At 39.4% G+C, this 18543-nt stretch overlaps 1 protein-coding gene and 1 long non-coding RNA gene across 5 annotated transcripts in view; one reads left to right on the top strand and one right to left on the bottom strand.

Annotated features, from left to right (window-relative positions):
- Window positions 1-17864, top strand: part of LOC141279555 (uncharacterized) — a 145341-nt gene extending 127477 nt beyond the window's left edge. Inside the window, exons 4-6 of one of the 2 annotated variants that reach the window (XR_012334021.1) lie at window positions 6476-6585; window positions 11235-11407; window positions 11771-17864. This is a non-coding gene — a long non-coding RNA (uncharacterized lncRNA). Of the gene's footprint in view, window positions 1-6475; window positions 6586-11234; window positions 11541-11770 lie in introns of those variants that run through there. The other variant, XR_012334022.1, reaches the window with a different exon arrangement.
- The window catches only part of CHN2 (chimerin 2), a 333107-nt gene continuing 323097 nt past the window's right edge, over window positions 8534-18543 (bottom strand). For all 3 annotated transcript variants that reach the window (XM_019926255.3, XM_033863119.2, XM_019926262.3), the window contains one exon: window positions 8534-10332. In XM_019926255.3, the coding sequence (XP_019781814.1) occupies window positions 10161-10332 (172 nt within the window). In that variant the 3' untranslated portion in view covers window positions 8534-10160. The remainder of the gene's footprint in view (window positions 10333-18543) is intronic.

Raw genomic sequence — 18543 nt, 5'->3', positions numbered from 1 at the left:
TGCCTAGCACAAAGTAGGCACAAAATAAATATTTTTTTGAATGATGCATAAATAAAAAGGAGAGTAAACTGGGACAAAAAACTGATTGTGAGGCCCCAGCCCCAGTCAGTGATTCAGGCCTGAGAAATTGCATTTTTAACAAGTCCCAGGCCACGGTGTTGCTGGCCAAGGGACTATACTTCGTGCCACACTGACCTGAACTAATCATGGGAATCTCATTCCCCTTGCTAGTGACTGGTTTAGCAATAAACATGCTATGCAATTCTGGCCAAGGTGTTGTGAGGGGATATATGTCGAGGGAAGGATTTCTTAGCTATTAAATGGGACATGCAGGATGAGAAAGACATTGTCCTGCTTCTCCTTGAAGCCACCTTCTTATACGATGTTTGTCAAAGCCTGAGGGGAATGCCAACAAACGGAGCATGATGGAATAGAAAGAACCAATAGAAAGCACCAATCTTGGAGATGCCCTACATTTGGATTTCTTGTTGAGATAATTAATGTCCCTATTGTTGAAGCCCTTTGCATCATAGTTTCATATTATGTGCAACAGATACTTTCCTGATGGATGAATCTAGTGCTTCTTAAAGGTTAATGATCATCTCCTTACTATTAGAAGTCAGTAATCCATGCTCAAGCAGCGGTCTGTATGGGCTGTTGGTATTATATTGACCTTTCCATGGACTTGGGACTTGGGACTTTGTGACTGTTCCTGATTTTGTTCCAAGGTGATCATCTTGACCATTCCAAGAGTCAAGAACCTGTTGGCCCATAAAACCTGATGGGTTTTAGCATGTGACCCCTGTGGAAAAGAACCCATCTCACACACACACACACACACACACACACACACACACACACACACACGCTTATTCCTCACTTGATCCGTGGCGCTCAATTGCTGAATTCCTGGCCTAAAGAGGTCTATTTTTGCCTCGTCACACGTCTTTTCTGCTTTGGAGTCTGAGCATCTCTCCTTGGTGGGCTGTTTGGCCTGAGCTTCTGATTCTTGCAGCCCTGCGCTGCCCCTGACAGTAATGCCCTGCTCCAGTCCCATGCCTCCACATCCTCCAAACCTGCCAATTAATGGACTAACCTGGGTTTGCCCTCCCTAAGGATGGTCCTGCGTACAATAATCAACATTTGTACATTACTGTCCAGTTTATACTGAGCTTTTAGTTTTTATATTCAGGATCTCAATGGATCCTTGCGTAGAAGCACTCTGACAAGAAGGGGAGATCAGGTACTCTGTTATTATGCCCACTTTCAGATTAGGGAGCTAGAACAAACCAAGATTATACCCATTGTGTAAATTAGGACATAGAAGAAATCAGGTAATTTAAGTGAGCAAACATCTATTCCAGTAATACTTGCTTAACTCTTGAAGAACATTTTGAAGTACACAATTTTTCAAGAAAGTCTGTTAAGGTTATAAATTTTCGGCAGCGATGAAAAATTTGCTCCCGTGGATGATTTATCATACATATGAGGTTTATAAGCCTATGAAAGGAGAGCTTTATGGGTTTTTCTTTAAAAATACAGGTTTTATCTTCTTTTTTTAACTCAGTTCACTGTAAAGGTTTAGCAATGTGCCATGCACCACATTGTCCTCACTGAAAAGCTCCTGTTAAGTTACAGGGACTCCTTAGTCGCTATATCCAAAGGGGACTCATCACCTTAACATCTTTTTTTAAAAATTATTTTCAATTTATAAGTCCAACAAACTATAACAGTCACTTTATTTAAAAAATTTTTTTTTATTATTTTTAAATTTTTGGCTGTGCTGGGTCTTCATTGCTGCAAGCGGGCTTTCTCTAGTTGCAGCGAGCAGGGGCTACTCTGTGTTGCGGTGCACAGGCTTCTCATTGCGGTGGCTTCTCTCGTTGTGGAGCACGGGCTCTAGGTGTATGGGCTTCAGTAGCTGTGGCACGTGGGCTCAGTAGTTGTGGCTCATGGGCTCAGTAGTTGTGGCTTGCGGGCTCTAGAGTGCAGGCTCAGTAGCTGTGGCGCACGGGCTTAGTTGCTCCACGGTATGTGGGATCTTCCCAGACCAGGGCTTGAACCTATGTCCCCTGCACTGGCAGGCAGATTCTTAACCACTGCGCCACCAGGGAAGCCCCACCTTATCATCTGTAGCAGCATTTGACCCTGATGACTTCTCCATCCTTGAAGTTCTATCTTTCTCTGCTTTCTTCTTACACTCCTGACTCTCTGCTTCCTCCTCTGGCCATTTCTGACCTTCCTTTCAAAGTTCTCTAACTTTGCATGTTCCTTAGACTTTATTGTTACCCAGGGACCTATTATTGGTCTTCTTTATTTCAGCTGACTATACAGTCTGATCTCATCCTTCTTTCTTGAGCTCCAAAACCATGTATTCAGGCATGTGCTAGACATTTTTACATGGGTAAACCATTAGCACCAAATGCATCCTGCAAACTGAACCCATGATTTCTCCCTGCTGAACCCCCTTTCCTTCCTGTATTCTCTTATCTTCCTAAATAGTCATTTAATTGTAAAAACCAGAAATGAGCGTGTCATTTGTGACTTCATCTGTTCAATCTTGGCATCAAATCAGTAAGTCTTGACAACCCCCTAAATATCTCTCTTATCATGACTCTTCTCCATCCCTCCTGCTGGGAGGCAAGTTCAGTTTGTCATTGCCTATAACATCTTCTTGATTAGCTTCTGTCTTTCTAATCTTACATCCTCTGGCCTCTCCTCCACGTGTCACCAGACCAATCTTTCTAAGTTTGACTCATACTTGGCACACAAGGTTCCTTATTCCCTGGCGCAGACCTGCTTGTTTAATCTCATTCCCCCTCCTCTTCCCTCACATTCCATGTGCTGGTTAACCCAACTCTGGAGAGTACTCTGAACTTTCCATGCTTTCATGTGTTTACGGCTGGCACCTATGTACTCTGCCTGGGGAAGCCAGGGAAAGTCTCAGCAGAGAGGAAACTTCGAGTTGAGACTTGTAGGATGAGTAGGAGTGTGCCTGACCAGCATATGGTGTCCACCATTCTTTTTTTTAATTTATTTTTTTAACATCTTTATTGGAGTATAATTGCTTTACAATGGTGTGTTAGTTTCTGCTTCACAACAAAATGAATCAGTTATATATATACATATGTTCCCATATCTCTTCCCTCTTGCATCTCCCTCCCTCCCACCCTCCCTATCCCACCCCTCCAGGCAGTCACAGAGCACTGAGCTGATCTCCCTGTGCTATGAGGCTGCTTCCCACTAGCTATCTACCTTACGTTTGGTAGTGTATATATGTCCATGCCACTCTCTCGCTTTGTCACAGCTTACCCTTCCCCCTCCCCATATCCTCAAGTCCATTCTCTAGTAGGTCTGTGTCTTTATTCCTGTTTTACCCCTAGGTTCTTCATGACATTTTTTTTTCTTAAATTCCATATGTATGTGTTAGCATATGGTATTTGTCTCTCTCTTTCTGACTTACTTCACTCTGTATGACAGACTCTAGGTCTATCCACCTCATTACAAATAGCTCAATTTCGTTTCTTTTTATGGCTGAGTAATATTCCATTGTATATATGTGCCACATCTTCTTTATCCATTCATCTGATGATGGACACTTAGGTTGTTTCCATCTCCGGGCTATTGTAAATAGAGCTGCAATGAACATTTTGGTACATGACTCTTTTTGAATTATGGTTTTCTCAGGGTATATGCCCAGTAGTGGGATTGCTGGGTCATATGGTAGTTCTATTTGTAGTTTTTAAGGAACCTCCATACTGTTCTCCACAGTGGCTGTATCAATTTACATTCCTACCAACAGTGCAAGAGGGTTCCCTTTTCTCCACACCCTCTCCAGCATTTATTGTTTCTAGGTTTTTTGATGATGGCCATTCTGACTGGTGTGATATGATATCTCATTGTAGTTTTGATTTGCATTTCTCTAATGATTAGTGATGTTGAGCATTCTTTCATGTGTTTGTTGGCAGTCTGTATATCTTCTTTGGAGAAATGCCTATTTAGGTCTTCTGCCCATTTTTGGATTGGGTTGTTTGTTTTTTTGTTATTAAGCTGCATGAGCTGCTTATAAATTTTGGAGATTAATCCTTTGTCAGTTGCTTCATTTGCAAACATTTTCTCCCATTCTGAGGGTTGTCTTTTGGTCTTGTTTATGGTTTCCTTTGCTGTGCAAAAGCTTTGAAGTTTCTTTAGGTCCCATTTGTTTATTTTTGTTTTTATTTTCATTTCTCTAGGAGGTGGGTCAAGAAGGACCTTGCTGTGATTTATGTCATAGAGTGTCCTGCCTATGTTTTCCTCTAAGAGTTTCATAGTTTCTGGCCTTACATTTAGGTCTTTATTCCATTTTGAGCTTATTTTTGTGTATGGTGTTAGGGAGTGATCTAATCTCATACTTTTACATGTAGCTGTCCAGTTTTCCCAGCACCACTTACTGAAGAGGCTGTCCTTTCTCAACTGTACATTCCTGCCTCCTTTATCAAAGATAAGGTGACCATATGTGCATGGGTTTATCTCTGGGCTTCCTATCCTGTTCCATTGATCTATATTTCTGTTTTTGTGCCAGTACCATACTGTCTTGATTACTGTAGCTTTGTAGTATAGCCTTAAGTCAGGGCACCTGATTCCTCCAGCTCCGTTTTTCGATCTCAAGATTGCTTTGGCTATTCGGGGTCTTTGGTGTTTCCATACAAATTGTGAAATTTTTTGTTCTAGTTCTGTGAAAAATGCCAGTGGTAGTTTGATAGGGATTGCATTGAGTCTGTAGATTGCTTTGGGTAGTAGAGTCATTTTCACAATGTTGATTCTTCCAATCCAAGAACATGGTATATCTCTCCATCTATTTGTATCATCTTTAATTTCTTTCATCAGTGTCTTATAGTTTTCTGCATACAGGTCTTTTGTCTCCTTACATAGGTTTATTCCTAGATATTTTATTCTTTTCTTTAGGAATGCCAGAGATTTCTGTGCATTAATTTTGTATCCTGCTACTTTACCAAATTCACTGATGAGCTCTAGTAGTTTTCTGGTAGCATCTTTAGGATTCTCTATGTATAGTATCATGTCATCTGCAAACAGTGACAGCTTTACTTCTTCTTTTCCGATTTGGATTCCTTTTATTTCCTTTTCTTCTCTGATTGCTGTGGCTAAAACTTCCAAAACTATGTTGAAGAAGAGTGGTGAGAGTGGCCAACCTTGTCTTGTTCCTGATCTTAGTGGAAATGCTTTCAGTTTTTCACCATTGAGGACAATGTTGGCTGTGGGTTTGTCATATATGGCCTTTATTATGTTGAGGAAAGTTCCCTCTATGCCTACTTTCTGCAGGGTTTTTATCATAAATGGGTGTTGAATTTTTTCAAAAGCTTTCTCTGCATCTATTGAGATGACCATATGGTTTTTCTCCTTCAGTTTGTTAATATGGTGTATCACATTGATTGATTTGCGTATATTGAAGAATCCTTGCATTCCTGGAATAAACCCCACTTGATCATGGAGTATGATCTGTATAATGTGCTGTTGGATTCTGTTTGCTAGTATTTTGTTGAGGATTTTTGCATCTATGTTCATCAGTGATATTGGCCTGTAGTTTTCTTCCTTTGTGACATCCTTGTCTGGTTTTGGTATCAGGGTGATGGTGTCCACCATTCTTGATCCCACGGAGCCTGTACTTCAGTGGGAGACAGATGGACACACAATTGCAGTACTTTGTGATAACCGATGGATTAGACGTATGTACAAATGGCAGTAGAAGGCAGTGAAGGAGGTCCTTGAGTGTGACAATATCTTTTCAACTCAGGAAAAAAAATGACCCTGGCTTATTTGCATTTACAAAGCATCCAATGAAGCAAACCGCTCCAAAGCATAGGGTCTAACATGGTGCCTCGCGTGTAGCAAAATACATGGAAGTGGAACAACGAAATGGACTAGGACATTGTGAAACGAACCTGAAGACAAAGAAAGAGTCTTTCTGAACCACACTCATGAGACCCTCTATATTTTATCAAAATGGACTTCATTTGCCCTCTCCTCCTTCTCATCCCCTCTCCTGAATGTTGGTGCTGTAGAGAACTTTGAATCAGGCCTCTCCTGTATTTCTCTGCTCTGGGTCCCTGGGCACTCTTATTCAATTATTACCTTGGTTCCAATTATTACCTCTGGTGTCGCTCCTAAATTCCTACCTCCAGCTTGGGTCTGTTAGTGCAATTGCTCATGAAATATCTCTTCCTGGAAATTTCACAGGTATCCCTATTTCATCATGTCCAACATGGAACTCATCATCCTCCTTACTTTTTCCACCCCTCAAGAACCTCTGGCTCTCTTTGTGTTCATTTCAAGAAATATTATCCAGTTGTCAAATTAAGCAGTGTGGGAGTCGTCCTTGATTCTCTAATCCAATCTATAACCAGACGTTTTCAACTCTGCCTCCTAAATATAACTCAGTTCTGTCTGTTTTTCTCTGCCTTGCTACCACCTGATCCAGGCTACATCACCTTAGACTTACAATGACAACAACGAACATCCAAGTGACTCCCTGCATCTACCTTCACTACCCCCATCTGCCTGCATATTCTCTGATGGATCCACAGTCAAGTAAGTGATCTTTAAAAAATGTAAACAAGATTGTGTCATTTGTTTCTTGCTAAGAGGCAATGCTAAATTAATTAGCTATTAATGCTATTTAATAATAGCATTAATATAAATTATAATTTATAATATTATATTAAAATAAAAATAATATAATATATCATATATAATTATATATAATTATAATATAGATATATATAAATATATATTTTTTCATTTACATATATAAATATATATATTTATACACATATAATATATATTTATATATATATTATCTATATTATATATTATAATAAAAATATAATAAAAAATAACATAATAAAATATTATAAATTAATATAAATAATTTAGCAATTAATGCTAAAGGCAATGTGGTGTCCTAGATTGTATCCTGGAACAGAAAAAGGACATTAGCGGAAGACTCATAAAATCCGAAAAAAGCCTGGAGTTCAGTTAATAGTAATGTACTAATGTTGGTTTCTTGGTTTAAATAAATGTACTGTGGTTATATAAGATGATAACATTAGGGGACAGTGGGTGGGGAGTACACAGGAACTCTCTGTAGTATCTTTGCAACTTTTCTGTAAATATAAAACTACTCCAAAATTAAGTTTATTTAAAAAAAAAAATTGTAGCACCATCGCCTTTTATGTTAGAGTCCAAAATCCTTAGCATGACCAGCTTTTGCTCTCCAGCCAAACTAAACTTATTATTTAATTCTTCCAGTGAGACAAACCTTTTCCTTGCCAGTATTCAGTGTCTGGCCCATTAATAAGTGCTTGATAAATGTTGGTTGAAAATTAATGAACATTACATTTTTAAATATCAAAAGATTGACTGTAAATTTGTGGATTGATAGATCTTGGGAATTTGTAAGCTACCTGAGTTGGGTTTTCAGTTGGAGGCAGGATGGCCCAGGCAGCACACCTGTAGTGGTATGTGACTTTCCTCAACTCCCCGTATCTCCCCTCCCTCGTCCCTTCCAGGCTGCTGTCCTTGAAATTCTGCACCAGGCCCCTTCCGAGCTTGGAGACCAGGTGCCCATTTATGTTAACGGGAGAGAGAAAAAGGTCTTCCCCCACCCACACTGCCCCGTCCCGTCTCCCACAACCCACCTGTGGGCAATTTAACAGTGGGTTCTGGAAACAACACTGCCTCCTTTCAGGTCTAACTACTAGAGTTATTCCAATGGCAGGAATTTCAAGCCAGGTAAGAGAAGCCACGTCAGGCTGCCAGATGGTGGGGAAGATAGGCATGGGTATCAGAGCAGGCTTCAGACTAAAGGCAGGTAGACGGGATCAGGTGTTGTAATCACATTCGAGAAAAGGAGTCAAGTGAACCTCATTACACATTATAGAGCCCTGTTATAATAATACCCCTTATTACTACTCGGACTTGGATTTAACCCGTGACAAATCCTTTTCTCTCATGTGTCTTCCTTTCCCCTCCTAAGTCATCATTCTTAAAATAATGATGATAATAAGAAGTAACTATGACTAATTACTTTAGATCATCATTTCATCTAAGGTGTCCCAATCAGAATATTTCCAAACCCAGTTTTTCAGGTAAGCGAACTCATTCCCAAGGTCATATGCAGCTGATAAGAGGCAGATCTGCTATTCAAAGTCAAGTCTTTCTGGCTCCAAAACTCTTTTTCTGCCCTCCTGCAAGCTGCCTAGGGTGATCTGCTCTAAACACCACATCTCTCAATGAAGGACAAACACAATGGGTCTTTATAGAAAGGGAAGCTGGAGTATTGGAATCTTAACTGCAGGCAGGCTCCTCAGGAGGAAGCTGGAGGAGGGAGAGGGGCCAGGAGGTGTGGACTCCATGGGGTGTTTGTTTTCTCATCGTGTCTTGGTGATGGTAGACACTTTATTGCCCACAATCCATCTGGGAGCAGTGTTTTGAATATTCTGCCCCCCTTTCCCCCAACACGTCTTCCAAAATGATAGACAGAAGAATTTAATACATTTAATGCTTTTCCTTCCATTTACACTATCATAAATTACAAAGTATTGTTCACTTCACAAAATAAAACCATTTCCAGATAGTTTTTTGACAGTATCAAGAAGTACATAAGCTACAACAAACAAATCTGTACAGTTGGGAGGAACGATACTAGCAGGGACCAAGCAGAACCATTCTGACCCCCGTGTGCCAGCAGAGTCCATCCACATAGCCCTCAGGACTTTCTAGGATAACAACTGCACTGCCCTCTCCCCTCTCAGCTGGCTCATCACACAGTAATTCTCTTCTGGTCACTCCGAAACAAGACTAGTGAGTAATGACATGAATCATCTCAGATAATGAGAGGAAAAGACTTTGTAGTTGGGGTTAAGAAAAAAATTTAGATTGACAGTTTTTGACGTTTTAAATATTTTACCTATGTTACAAAATATAGAAATCTTGGTGTGGAAAGCTCATGCTAAGATAAATATAACCAATAAGATAGGACTGTAGCAATCAAATCATATTAAATTATTATCCATCAGAGTTACTTTGATCAAGGAGGAACACATATTTGTAAAAAACCAAACATTCATTCTTACTTTAAAAAACAGGCTTGTTTATAAAACAAAAATGAAAAAAATCAACAATGACTCTGCAGATTCACTTCTCATAAATAGAAATGTGGCAAAAATGAAACTTGACATTAACAGATGAATTCAGAATGCTTGCCTGAAAAGAAAGAAGTGCTAACTTTTTACATGGGCCAGCTATAACCAGTGTTTCCAAATTATTTTATGTAAAATGACCACGTTCTGCATGTTCTGTGATGTACACACGATATGGAAAGACTATGACCAATTCATAGAACATACTTTGGGATTTCACAAAATTTTTATGGAAAGAAAATTTGTGGATGTTTCAGACCATCCTACAATTGCTATAAACATACACCGTAAGACAGCAAAATGCCAGTGCTTAACAGCAAATCTATCAAAAGCAGGGACAGAGGTGGGAGGTGAAATTTCATTGCAAAGCACTGATAAGGACAGAGGTATGTCAAGATAATACTGCATTCATGGTAAACTTTTCAGGGATCGCAGCAAGAAGGCAGGACAAGGTACACAGGGTAATAATCAATGCACTGCATTGAGTTCTATTTGCTAAAATAAAGTAACATTCTTGCAGCTAAAATAAAAATACATTTTACAATATAAGTTTCATTTAACATTTAACATATAGAATTGTCTTCTTTTTGTAAGTGGAAAATGTATAACTGTATCAAGTACCTCTATGAATTAAGTTCCCTTTTATTACTGATAAGACTGAAGTTTAAAGGTCTACGTTGTTTTTTAATAAGTTAAAGAAAGATTTATTAATCACTCTTCCAGCAAAACAGACATACGAGGCACAGCAAAGACCCAGGCGAGGGCTTTTTCTCACCCTCATCCTTGCTGTTCTCCTGTGGAGGGGGCCAGTGTCTATGAGACACAGTAGCCGACATGGCGATCCTCTGTGGTCTAGGAAATTCTACCACTTGTTTGGAAAACCAGGTGTAAAAGATGTTTTTATTTCTTTAGCCTTATCAACTTAGATGGGGCTCGGGCCATTCAGCTCACTTCCCTGGTGGATTAAAACAAAACATCTTCGTTTTCTATTAAAATCTGCACAATCAGCTTTTGGTACCGCATGTCATGGAGGGTGGTGAGGGTACTGTCCTCAGGGGGCCTCATCAGGGTGGGCCCAAATACGATCCCCAGATTTTCAGCATTCATGAAATTGTCCTTTTCATTCAGAGTCACCCTGCAAGACAGACATATACACAGAGGCATTATACAGACTCGAGGGTGGATTTGTATACTGATTATGAACTTCTCTGGTTTGGGAATTTGCAAAAGAAAATTGAGAATTGGAAGTATACAGAAGTATTTCTTAAAAGGTAATTTTCTGACTAAAAAAAGTTTTAGATTATTGACATTGCCTTCAGCCAGTAGAAGTGAACTACTAAGTCAATCTGGTGTAGACACACTTTTTAAAATTATAAAATCAGTCCTTCTTACTAAATAAACGTGGAACTCTCAGTGAGGGAATATTGGTTTGAAGGGGCACTAGATTATTAGGTGGCCCATAGTGCATACAGCTTTAGTCTAGGCTTGTATGGATGTCTTTTCTTTCCCTCTTGTCGCTGTCTACTGGTCTGTATGCTGGCAAACCAGGAAGCTGAGGGCAGATTCCCTGTCTGCTGGCAGGGCTAGTGCCTGAGGAGAGAGGTCAAGCCATCATCATGGGACTGGGAAATGGCTGGAATGTGGCCAAACGAAAAAGCAGTTGGATATTATTTCTAGTTCCCACAGGATGAGGTCTGGAGCAGTAATTATTGTTGGAATTGAAAATCGTCATTTTATCACTAATCATTAGAGAAATGCAAATAAAAACTGCAGTGAGGTATCACCTCACACTGGTCAGAATGGCCATCATCAAAACATCTGCAAACAATAAATGCTGGAGAGGGTGTGGAGAAAAGGGAACCCTCCTACACTGTTGGTGGGAATGTAAATTGGTACAGCCACTGTGGAGAACAGTATGGAAGTTCCTTAAAAACTAAATATAGAACTACCATATGATCCAGCAGTCCCACTCCTGGGCATATATCTGGAGAAAACCATAATTCGAAAAGATAACATGCACCCCAATGTTCATTGCAGCACTATTTATAATAGCCAAGACCTGGAATCAACCTAAATGTTCATTGACAGAGGAGTGGAGAAAGAAGATGTGGTACATATACACAACGGAATATTACTCAGCCATAAAAAAGAATGAAATAATGCCATCTGCAGCAACATGGATGGACCTAGAGACTGTCATAATGAGTGAAGTAAGTCAAAGACAAATATCATATGATATCACTTATATGTGAAATCTAAAAAAAAATGGTACAAATGAACTTATTTACAAAACAGAAATAGAATGACAGTTGTAGAAAATAAACTTATGGTTACCAGGGGAAAGTGAGGGGGGTGGGATAAATTGGGAGATTGGGATTGACATATACACACTACTGTATATAAAATAACTAATAAGGACCTACTGTATAGCACAGGGAACTCTCCTCAATACTGTGTAATGACCTGTAAGGGAAAAGAATCTAAAAAAGAGTGGACAGATGTATATGTGTAACTGATTCACTTTGCTGTACACCTGAAACTAATACAACATTGTAAATCAACTATACTCCAAGATCTAGGGGAAGATGGTGGAAAGGTAAGACGCGGAGATCACCTTCCTCCCCACAGATACATCAGAAATACATCTACATGTGGAACAACTCCTACAGAACACCTAATGAACACTGACAGAAGTCCTCAGACCTCCCAAAAGGTGCGCAAGGAGAGGGGATTAAGAGTGCCGCTTAAAGGAGCTCCAGAGACGGGCGTGAGCCGTGGCTCTCAGCGCGGACCCCAGAGACGGGCATGAGATGCTAAGGCTGCTGCTGCCGCCACCAAGAAGCCTGTGTGCGAGCACAGGTCACTCTCCACACCTCCCCTCCCGAGAGCCTGTGCAGCCCGCCACTGCCAGGGTCCCAGGATCCATGGACAACTTCCCCGGGAGAACGCACGGCGCGCCTCAGGCTGGTGCAATGTCACACCGGCCTCTGCCACCACAGGCTCGCCCCACACTCCGTACACCTCCCTCCTCCCGGCCTGAGTGAGCCGGAGCCCCCGAATCAGTGGCTCCTTTAACCCTGTCCTGTCTGAGCAAAGAACAGGTATTTTTTCATAATAATTATTTTTTTATTTTAATAACTTTATTTTACCTTATTTTCTTTTCTTTTATCCTCTTTCTTTCTTTCTACTTTTTCTCCCTTTTATTCTGCGCTGTGTGGATGAAAGGCTCTTGGTGCTGCAGCCAGGAGTCAGTGCTGTGCCTCTGAGGTGGGAGAGCCAACTTCAGGACACTGGTCCACAAGAGACCTCCCAGCTCCACGTAATATCAAACGGCGAAAATCTCCCAGAGATCTCCATCTCAACGCCAAGACCCAGCTCCAATCAACGACCAGCAAGCTACAGTGCTGGACATCATATGCCAAACAACTAGCAAGACAGGAACACAACCCCACCCATTAGCAGAGAGGCTGCCTAAAATCATAGTAAGTCCACAGACAACCCAAAACACACCACCAGACGTGGACCTGCCAACCAGAAAGACAATATCCAGCCTCATCCACCAGAACACAGGCACTAGTCACCTCCACCAGGAAGCCTACACAACCCACTGAACCAACCTTAGCCACTGGGGACAGACACAGAAAACAACAGGAACTAAGAACCTGCAGCCTGCAAAAAGGAGACCCCAAACACAGTAAGATAAGCAAAATGAGAAGACAGAAAAACACACAGCAGATGAAAGAGCAAGATAAAAACCCACCAGACCTAACAAATGAAGAGGAAATAGCCAGTCTACCTAAAAAAGAATTCAGAATAATGATAGTAAAGATGATCCAAAATCTTGGAAATAGAATAGACAAAATGCAAGAAACATTTAACAAGGACCTAGAAGAACTAAAGATGAAACAAGCAATGATGAACAACACAATAATGAAATTAAAAATACTCTAGATGGGATCAATAGCAGAATAACTGAGGCAGAAGAACGGATAAGTGACCTGGAAGATAAAATAGTGGAAATAACTACTGCAGAGCAGAATAAAGAAAAAAGAATGAAAAGAACTGAGGACAGTCTCAGAGACCTCTGGGACAACATTAAACACACCAACATTCGAATAATAGGGTTTCAGAAGAAGAAGAGGAAAAGAAAGGGACTGAGAAAATATTTGAAGAGCTTATACTTGAAAACTTCCCTAATATGGGAAAGGAAATAGTTAATCAAGTCCAGGAAGCACAGAGAGTCCCATACAGAATAAATCCAAGGAGAAACACGCCAAGACACATATTAATCAAACTGTCAAAAATTAAATACAAAGAAAACATATTAAAAGCAGCAAGGGAGAAACAACAAATAACACACAAGGGAATCCCCATTAGGTTAACAGCTGGTCATTCAGCAGAAACTCTGCAAGCCAGAAGGGACAGACAGGACATATTAAAAGTGATGAAGGAGAAAAACCTGCAACCAAGATTACTCTACCCAGCAAGGATCTCATTCAGATTTGATGGAGAAATTAAAACCTTTACAGACAAGCAAAAGCTGAGAGAGTTCAGCACTACCAAACCAGCTCTACAACAACTGCCAAAGGAACTTCTCTAGGCAAGAAACACAAGAGAAGGAAAAGACCTACAATAACGAACCCAAAACAGTTAAGAAAATGGGAATAGGAATATACATATCGATAATTACCTTAAATGTAAACGGACTAAATGCTCCCACCAAAAGACACAGATTGGCTGAATGGATACAAAATCAAGACCCATATATTTGCTGTCTAAAGAGACCCACTTCAGACCTAGAGACACATACAGACTGAAAGTAAGGGGATGGAAAAAGGTATTTCATGTGAATGGAAACCAAAAGAAAGCTGGAGAAGCAATTCTCATATCAGACAAAATAGACTTTAAAATAAAGACTATTAGAAGAGACAATGGAAGACACTACATGATGAACAAGGGATCAATCCAAGAAGAAGATACAACAATTGTAAATATTTATGCACCCAACATAGGAGCACCTCAATACATAAGGCAAATACTAACAGCCATAAAAGGGGAAATGGACAGTAACACATTCATAGTAGGGGACTTTAATACCCCACTTTCACCAATGGACAGATCATCCAAAATGAAAATAAATAGGGAAACACAAGCTTTAAATGATACATTAAACAAGATGGACTTAATTGATATTTATAGGACATTCCATCCAAAAACAAAAGAATACACATTTTTCTCAAGTGTATCCTTGAGAAACATGAACATGTTTCATGTTCTGAACATTTCAGAATGTTCCATGGAACATTCTCCAGGATAGATCATATCTTGGGTCACAAATCAAGCCTTGGTAAATTTAAGAAAATCGAAATTCTATGAAGTATCTTTTCCGACCACAACACTATGAGACTAGATATTACAGAAAAAGATCTGTAAAAAATACAAACACATGGAGGCTAAACAATACACTACTTAATAACGAAGTGATCACTGAAGAAATCAAAGAGGAAATTAAAAAATACTTAGAAACAAATGACAATGGAGACACGACCACCCAAAATCTATGGGATGCAGCAAAATCAGTTCTAAGAGGGAAGTTTATAGCAATACAATCCTGCCTTAAGAAACAGGAAACATACGGAATAAACAACCTAACCTTGCACCTAAAGCAATTAGAGAAAGAAGAACAAAAAAACCCCAAAGTTAACAGAAGGAAAGAAATCATAAAGATCAGATCAGAAATAAATGAAAAAGAAATGAAGGAAACAATAGCAAAGATCAATAAAACTAAAAGCTGGTTCTTTGAGAAGATAAACAAAATTGATAAACCATTAGCCAGACTCATCAAGAAAAAATGGAAGAAGACTCAAATCAATAGAATTAGAAATGAAAAAGGAGAAGTAACAACTGACACTGCAGAAATACAAAAGATCATGAGAGATTACTACAAGCAACTCTATGTCAATAAAATGGACAACCTGGAAGAAATGGACAAATTCTTAGAAATGCACAACCTGCCAAGACTGAATCAGGAAGAAATAGAAAATATGAACAGGCCAATCACAAGCACTGAAATTGAAACTGTGATTAAAAATCTGCCAACAAACAAAAGCCCAGGACCAGATGGCTTCACAGGCGAATTCTACCAAACATTTAGAGAAGAGCTAACACCTATCCTTCTCAAACTCTTCCAAAATATAGCAGAGGGAGGAACACTCCCAAACTCATTCTACGAGGCCACCATCACCCTGGTATCAAAACCAGACAAGGATGTCACAAAGAAAGAAAACTACAGGCCAATATCACTGATGAACATAGATGCAAAAATCCTCAACAAAATACTAGCAAACAGAATCCAACAGCACATTAAACGGACCATACACCATGATCAAGTGGGGTTTATTACATGAATGCAAGGATTCTTCAATATACGCAAATCAATCAACGTGATACACCATATTAACAAACTGAAGGAGAAAAACCATATGATCATCTCAACAGATGCAGAGAAAGCTTTCGAAAAAATTCAACACCCATTTATGTTAAAAACCCTGCAGAAAGTAGGCATAGAGGGAACTTTCCTCAACATAATAAAGGTCATATGTGACAAACCCACAGCCAACATCATCCTCAATGGTGAAAAACTGAAAGCATTTCCACTAAGATCAGGAACAAGACAAGGTTGGCCACTCTCACCACTCTTATTCAACATAGTTTTGGAAGTTTTAGCCACAGCAATCAGAGAAGAAAAGGAAATAAAAGGAATCCAAATCGGAAAAGAAGAAGTAAAGCTGTCACTGTTTGCAGATGACATGATACTACACATAGAGAATCCTAAAGATGCTACCAGAAAACTACTAGAGCTCATCAATGAATTTGGTAAAGTAGCAGGATACAAAATTAATGCACAGAAATCTCTTGCATTCCTATACACTAATGATGAAATATCTGAAAGTGAAATCAAGAAAACTCCCATTTACCACCGCAACAAATAGAATAAAGTATCTTGGTTTTAATAGATAGAGAGATATACCATGTTCTTGGATTGGAAGAATCAACATTGTGAAAATGACTCTACTACCCAAAGCAATCTACAGATTCAATGCAATCCCTGTCAAACTACCACTGGCATTTTACACAAAACTAGAACAAAAAATTTCACAATTTGTATGGAAACACCAAAGACCCCGAATAGCCAAAGCAATCTTGAGAACGAAAAACGGAGCTGGGGGAATCAGGCTTCCTGACTTCAGACTATACTACAAAGCTACAGTAATCAAGACAGTATGGTACTGGCACAAAAACAGAAATATAGATCAATGCAACAGGATAGAAAGCCCAGAGGTAAACCCACGCACATATGGTCACCTTATCTTTGATAAAGGAGGCAGGAATGTACAGTGGAGAAAGGACAGCCTGTTCAATAAGTGGTGCTGGGAAAACTGGACAGGTACATGTAAAGGTATGAAATTAAATCACTCCCTAACACCATACACAAAAATAAGCTCAAAATGGATTAAAGACCTAAATGTAAGGCCAGAAACTATGAAACTCTTAGAGGAAAATATAGACAGGACACTCTATGACATAAATCACAGCAAGGTCCTTTTTGATCCACCTCCTAGAGAAATGGAAATAAAAACAAAAATAAACAAATGGGACCTAAAGAAACTTCAAAGCTTTTGCACAGCAGGAAACCATAAACGAGACCAGAAGACGACTGTCAGAATGGAAGAAAATATTTGCAAATGAAGCAACTGACAAAGGATTAATCTCCAAGATTTACAAGCACCTCATGCAGCTCAATAACAAAAAAACAAACAACCCAATCCAAAAATGGGCAGAAGACCTAAATAGACATTTCTCCAAAGAAGATATACAGACTGCCAACAAATACATGAAAGAATGCTCAACATCATTAATCGTTAGAGAAATGCAAATCAAAACTACAATGAGATATCATATCACACCAGTCAGAATGGCCATCATCAAAAAACCTAGAAACAATAAATGCTGGAGAGGGTGTGGAGAAAAGGTAACACTCTTGCACTGCTGGTGGGAATGTGAATTGGTACAGCCACTATGGAGAACAGTATGGAGGTTCCTTATAAAACTACAAATAGAACTACCATATGACCCAGCAGTCCCACTACTGGGCATATACCCTGAGAAAACCATAATTCAAAAAGAGTCATGTACCAAAATGTTCATTGCAGCTCTATTTACAATAGCCTGGAGATGGAAACAACCTAAGTGTCCATCATCGGATGAATGGATAAAGAAGATGTGGCACATATATACAATGGAATATTACTCAGCCATAAAAAGAAACAAAATTGAGCTATTTGTAATGAGGTGGATGGACCTAGAGTCTGTCATACAGAGTGAAGTAAGTCAGAAAGAGAAAGACAAATACTGTATGCTAACACATATATATGGAATTTAAGAAAAAGAAAAAAATGTCATGAAGAACCTAGGTTTAAGACAGGAATAAAGACACAGACCTACTAGAGAATGGGCTTGAGGATATAGGGAGGGGGAAGGGTAAGCTGTGACAAAGTGAGAGAGTGGCATGGACATATATACACTACCAAATGTAAAATAGATAGCTAGTGGGAAGCAGCCGCATAGCACAGGGAGATCAGCTCAGTGCTTTGTGACCACCTAGAGGGGTGGGATAGGGAGGGTGGGAGGGAGGGAGACGCAAGAGGGAAGAGATATGGGAACATATGTATATGTAAAACTGATTCACTTCGTTATACAGCAGAAACTAACACACCATTGTAAAGCAATTATACTCCAATAAAGATGTTAAAAAAAACTACAATAAATATTATTAAAAAAAAAGAAAATCATCATTTCAACATCCATGTTCAAGAACTGCAAAGCCTTTAAAAGATGAAGTTCAAACTCCAAAGTTGGCTTAATACCTTCCAAGTAGAATAAAACTATGATCTCTCTGATATTTTGGTTTAAGGATTTAGGTTTTAGGACGTTTCTAACAGATCTAAAAAGGATTACATTCTCCAAAGAAGAGCAAAATAGGATTAACTTAGGTTTTGCACAGAAAGCCATCCCTTTGTGTTTATTCTCTTGAAGCTAATTAAGACTAGCCATTTAGCATTATTTTAGGAAGGGTAATTCAGCTTGCATTACCTTCACCTTGCAAAGTTAAGAGGGAGGTAAGAAAGAAGACATACTTCACTTTCAAAGTGCTCGTATTTCCCCACTACGTCAGGCACCACACCTGACCAAACAAGATGGCTAGCAAACCCACCATAGTAAAAATACTAAATAATTGGCACGTCAGCATTTCTCCTGATAATGATACTTTGCCTTCCAAAGTGTA

The sequence above is a fragment of the Tursiops truncatus genome, chromosome 9, assembly GCF_011762595.2.
Source record: "Tursiops truncatus isolate mTurTru1 chromosome 9, mTurTru1.mat.Y, whole genome shotgun sequence".
Lineage (NCBI taxonomy): Eukaryota > Metazoa > Chordata > Mammalia > Artiodactyla > Delphinidae > Tursiops > Tursiops truncatus.
This window is presented reverse-complemented; position numbering and strand designations above follow the sequence as displayed.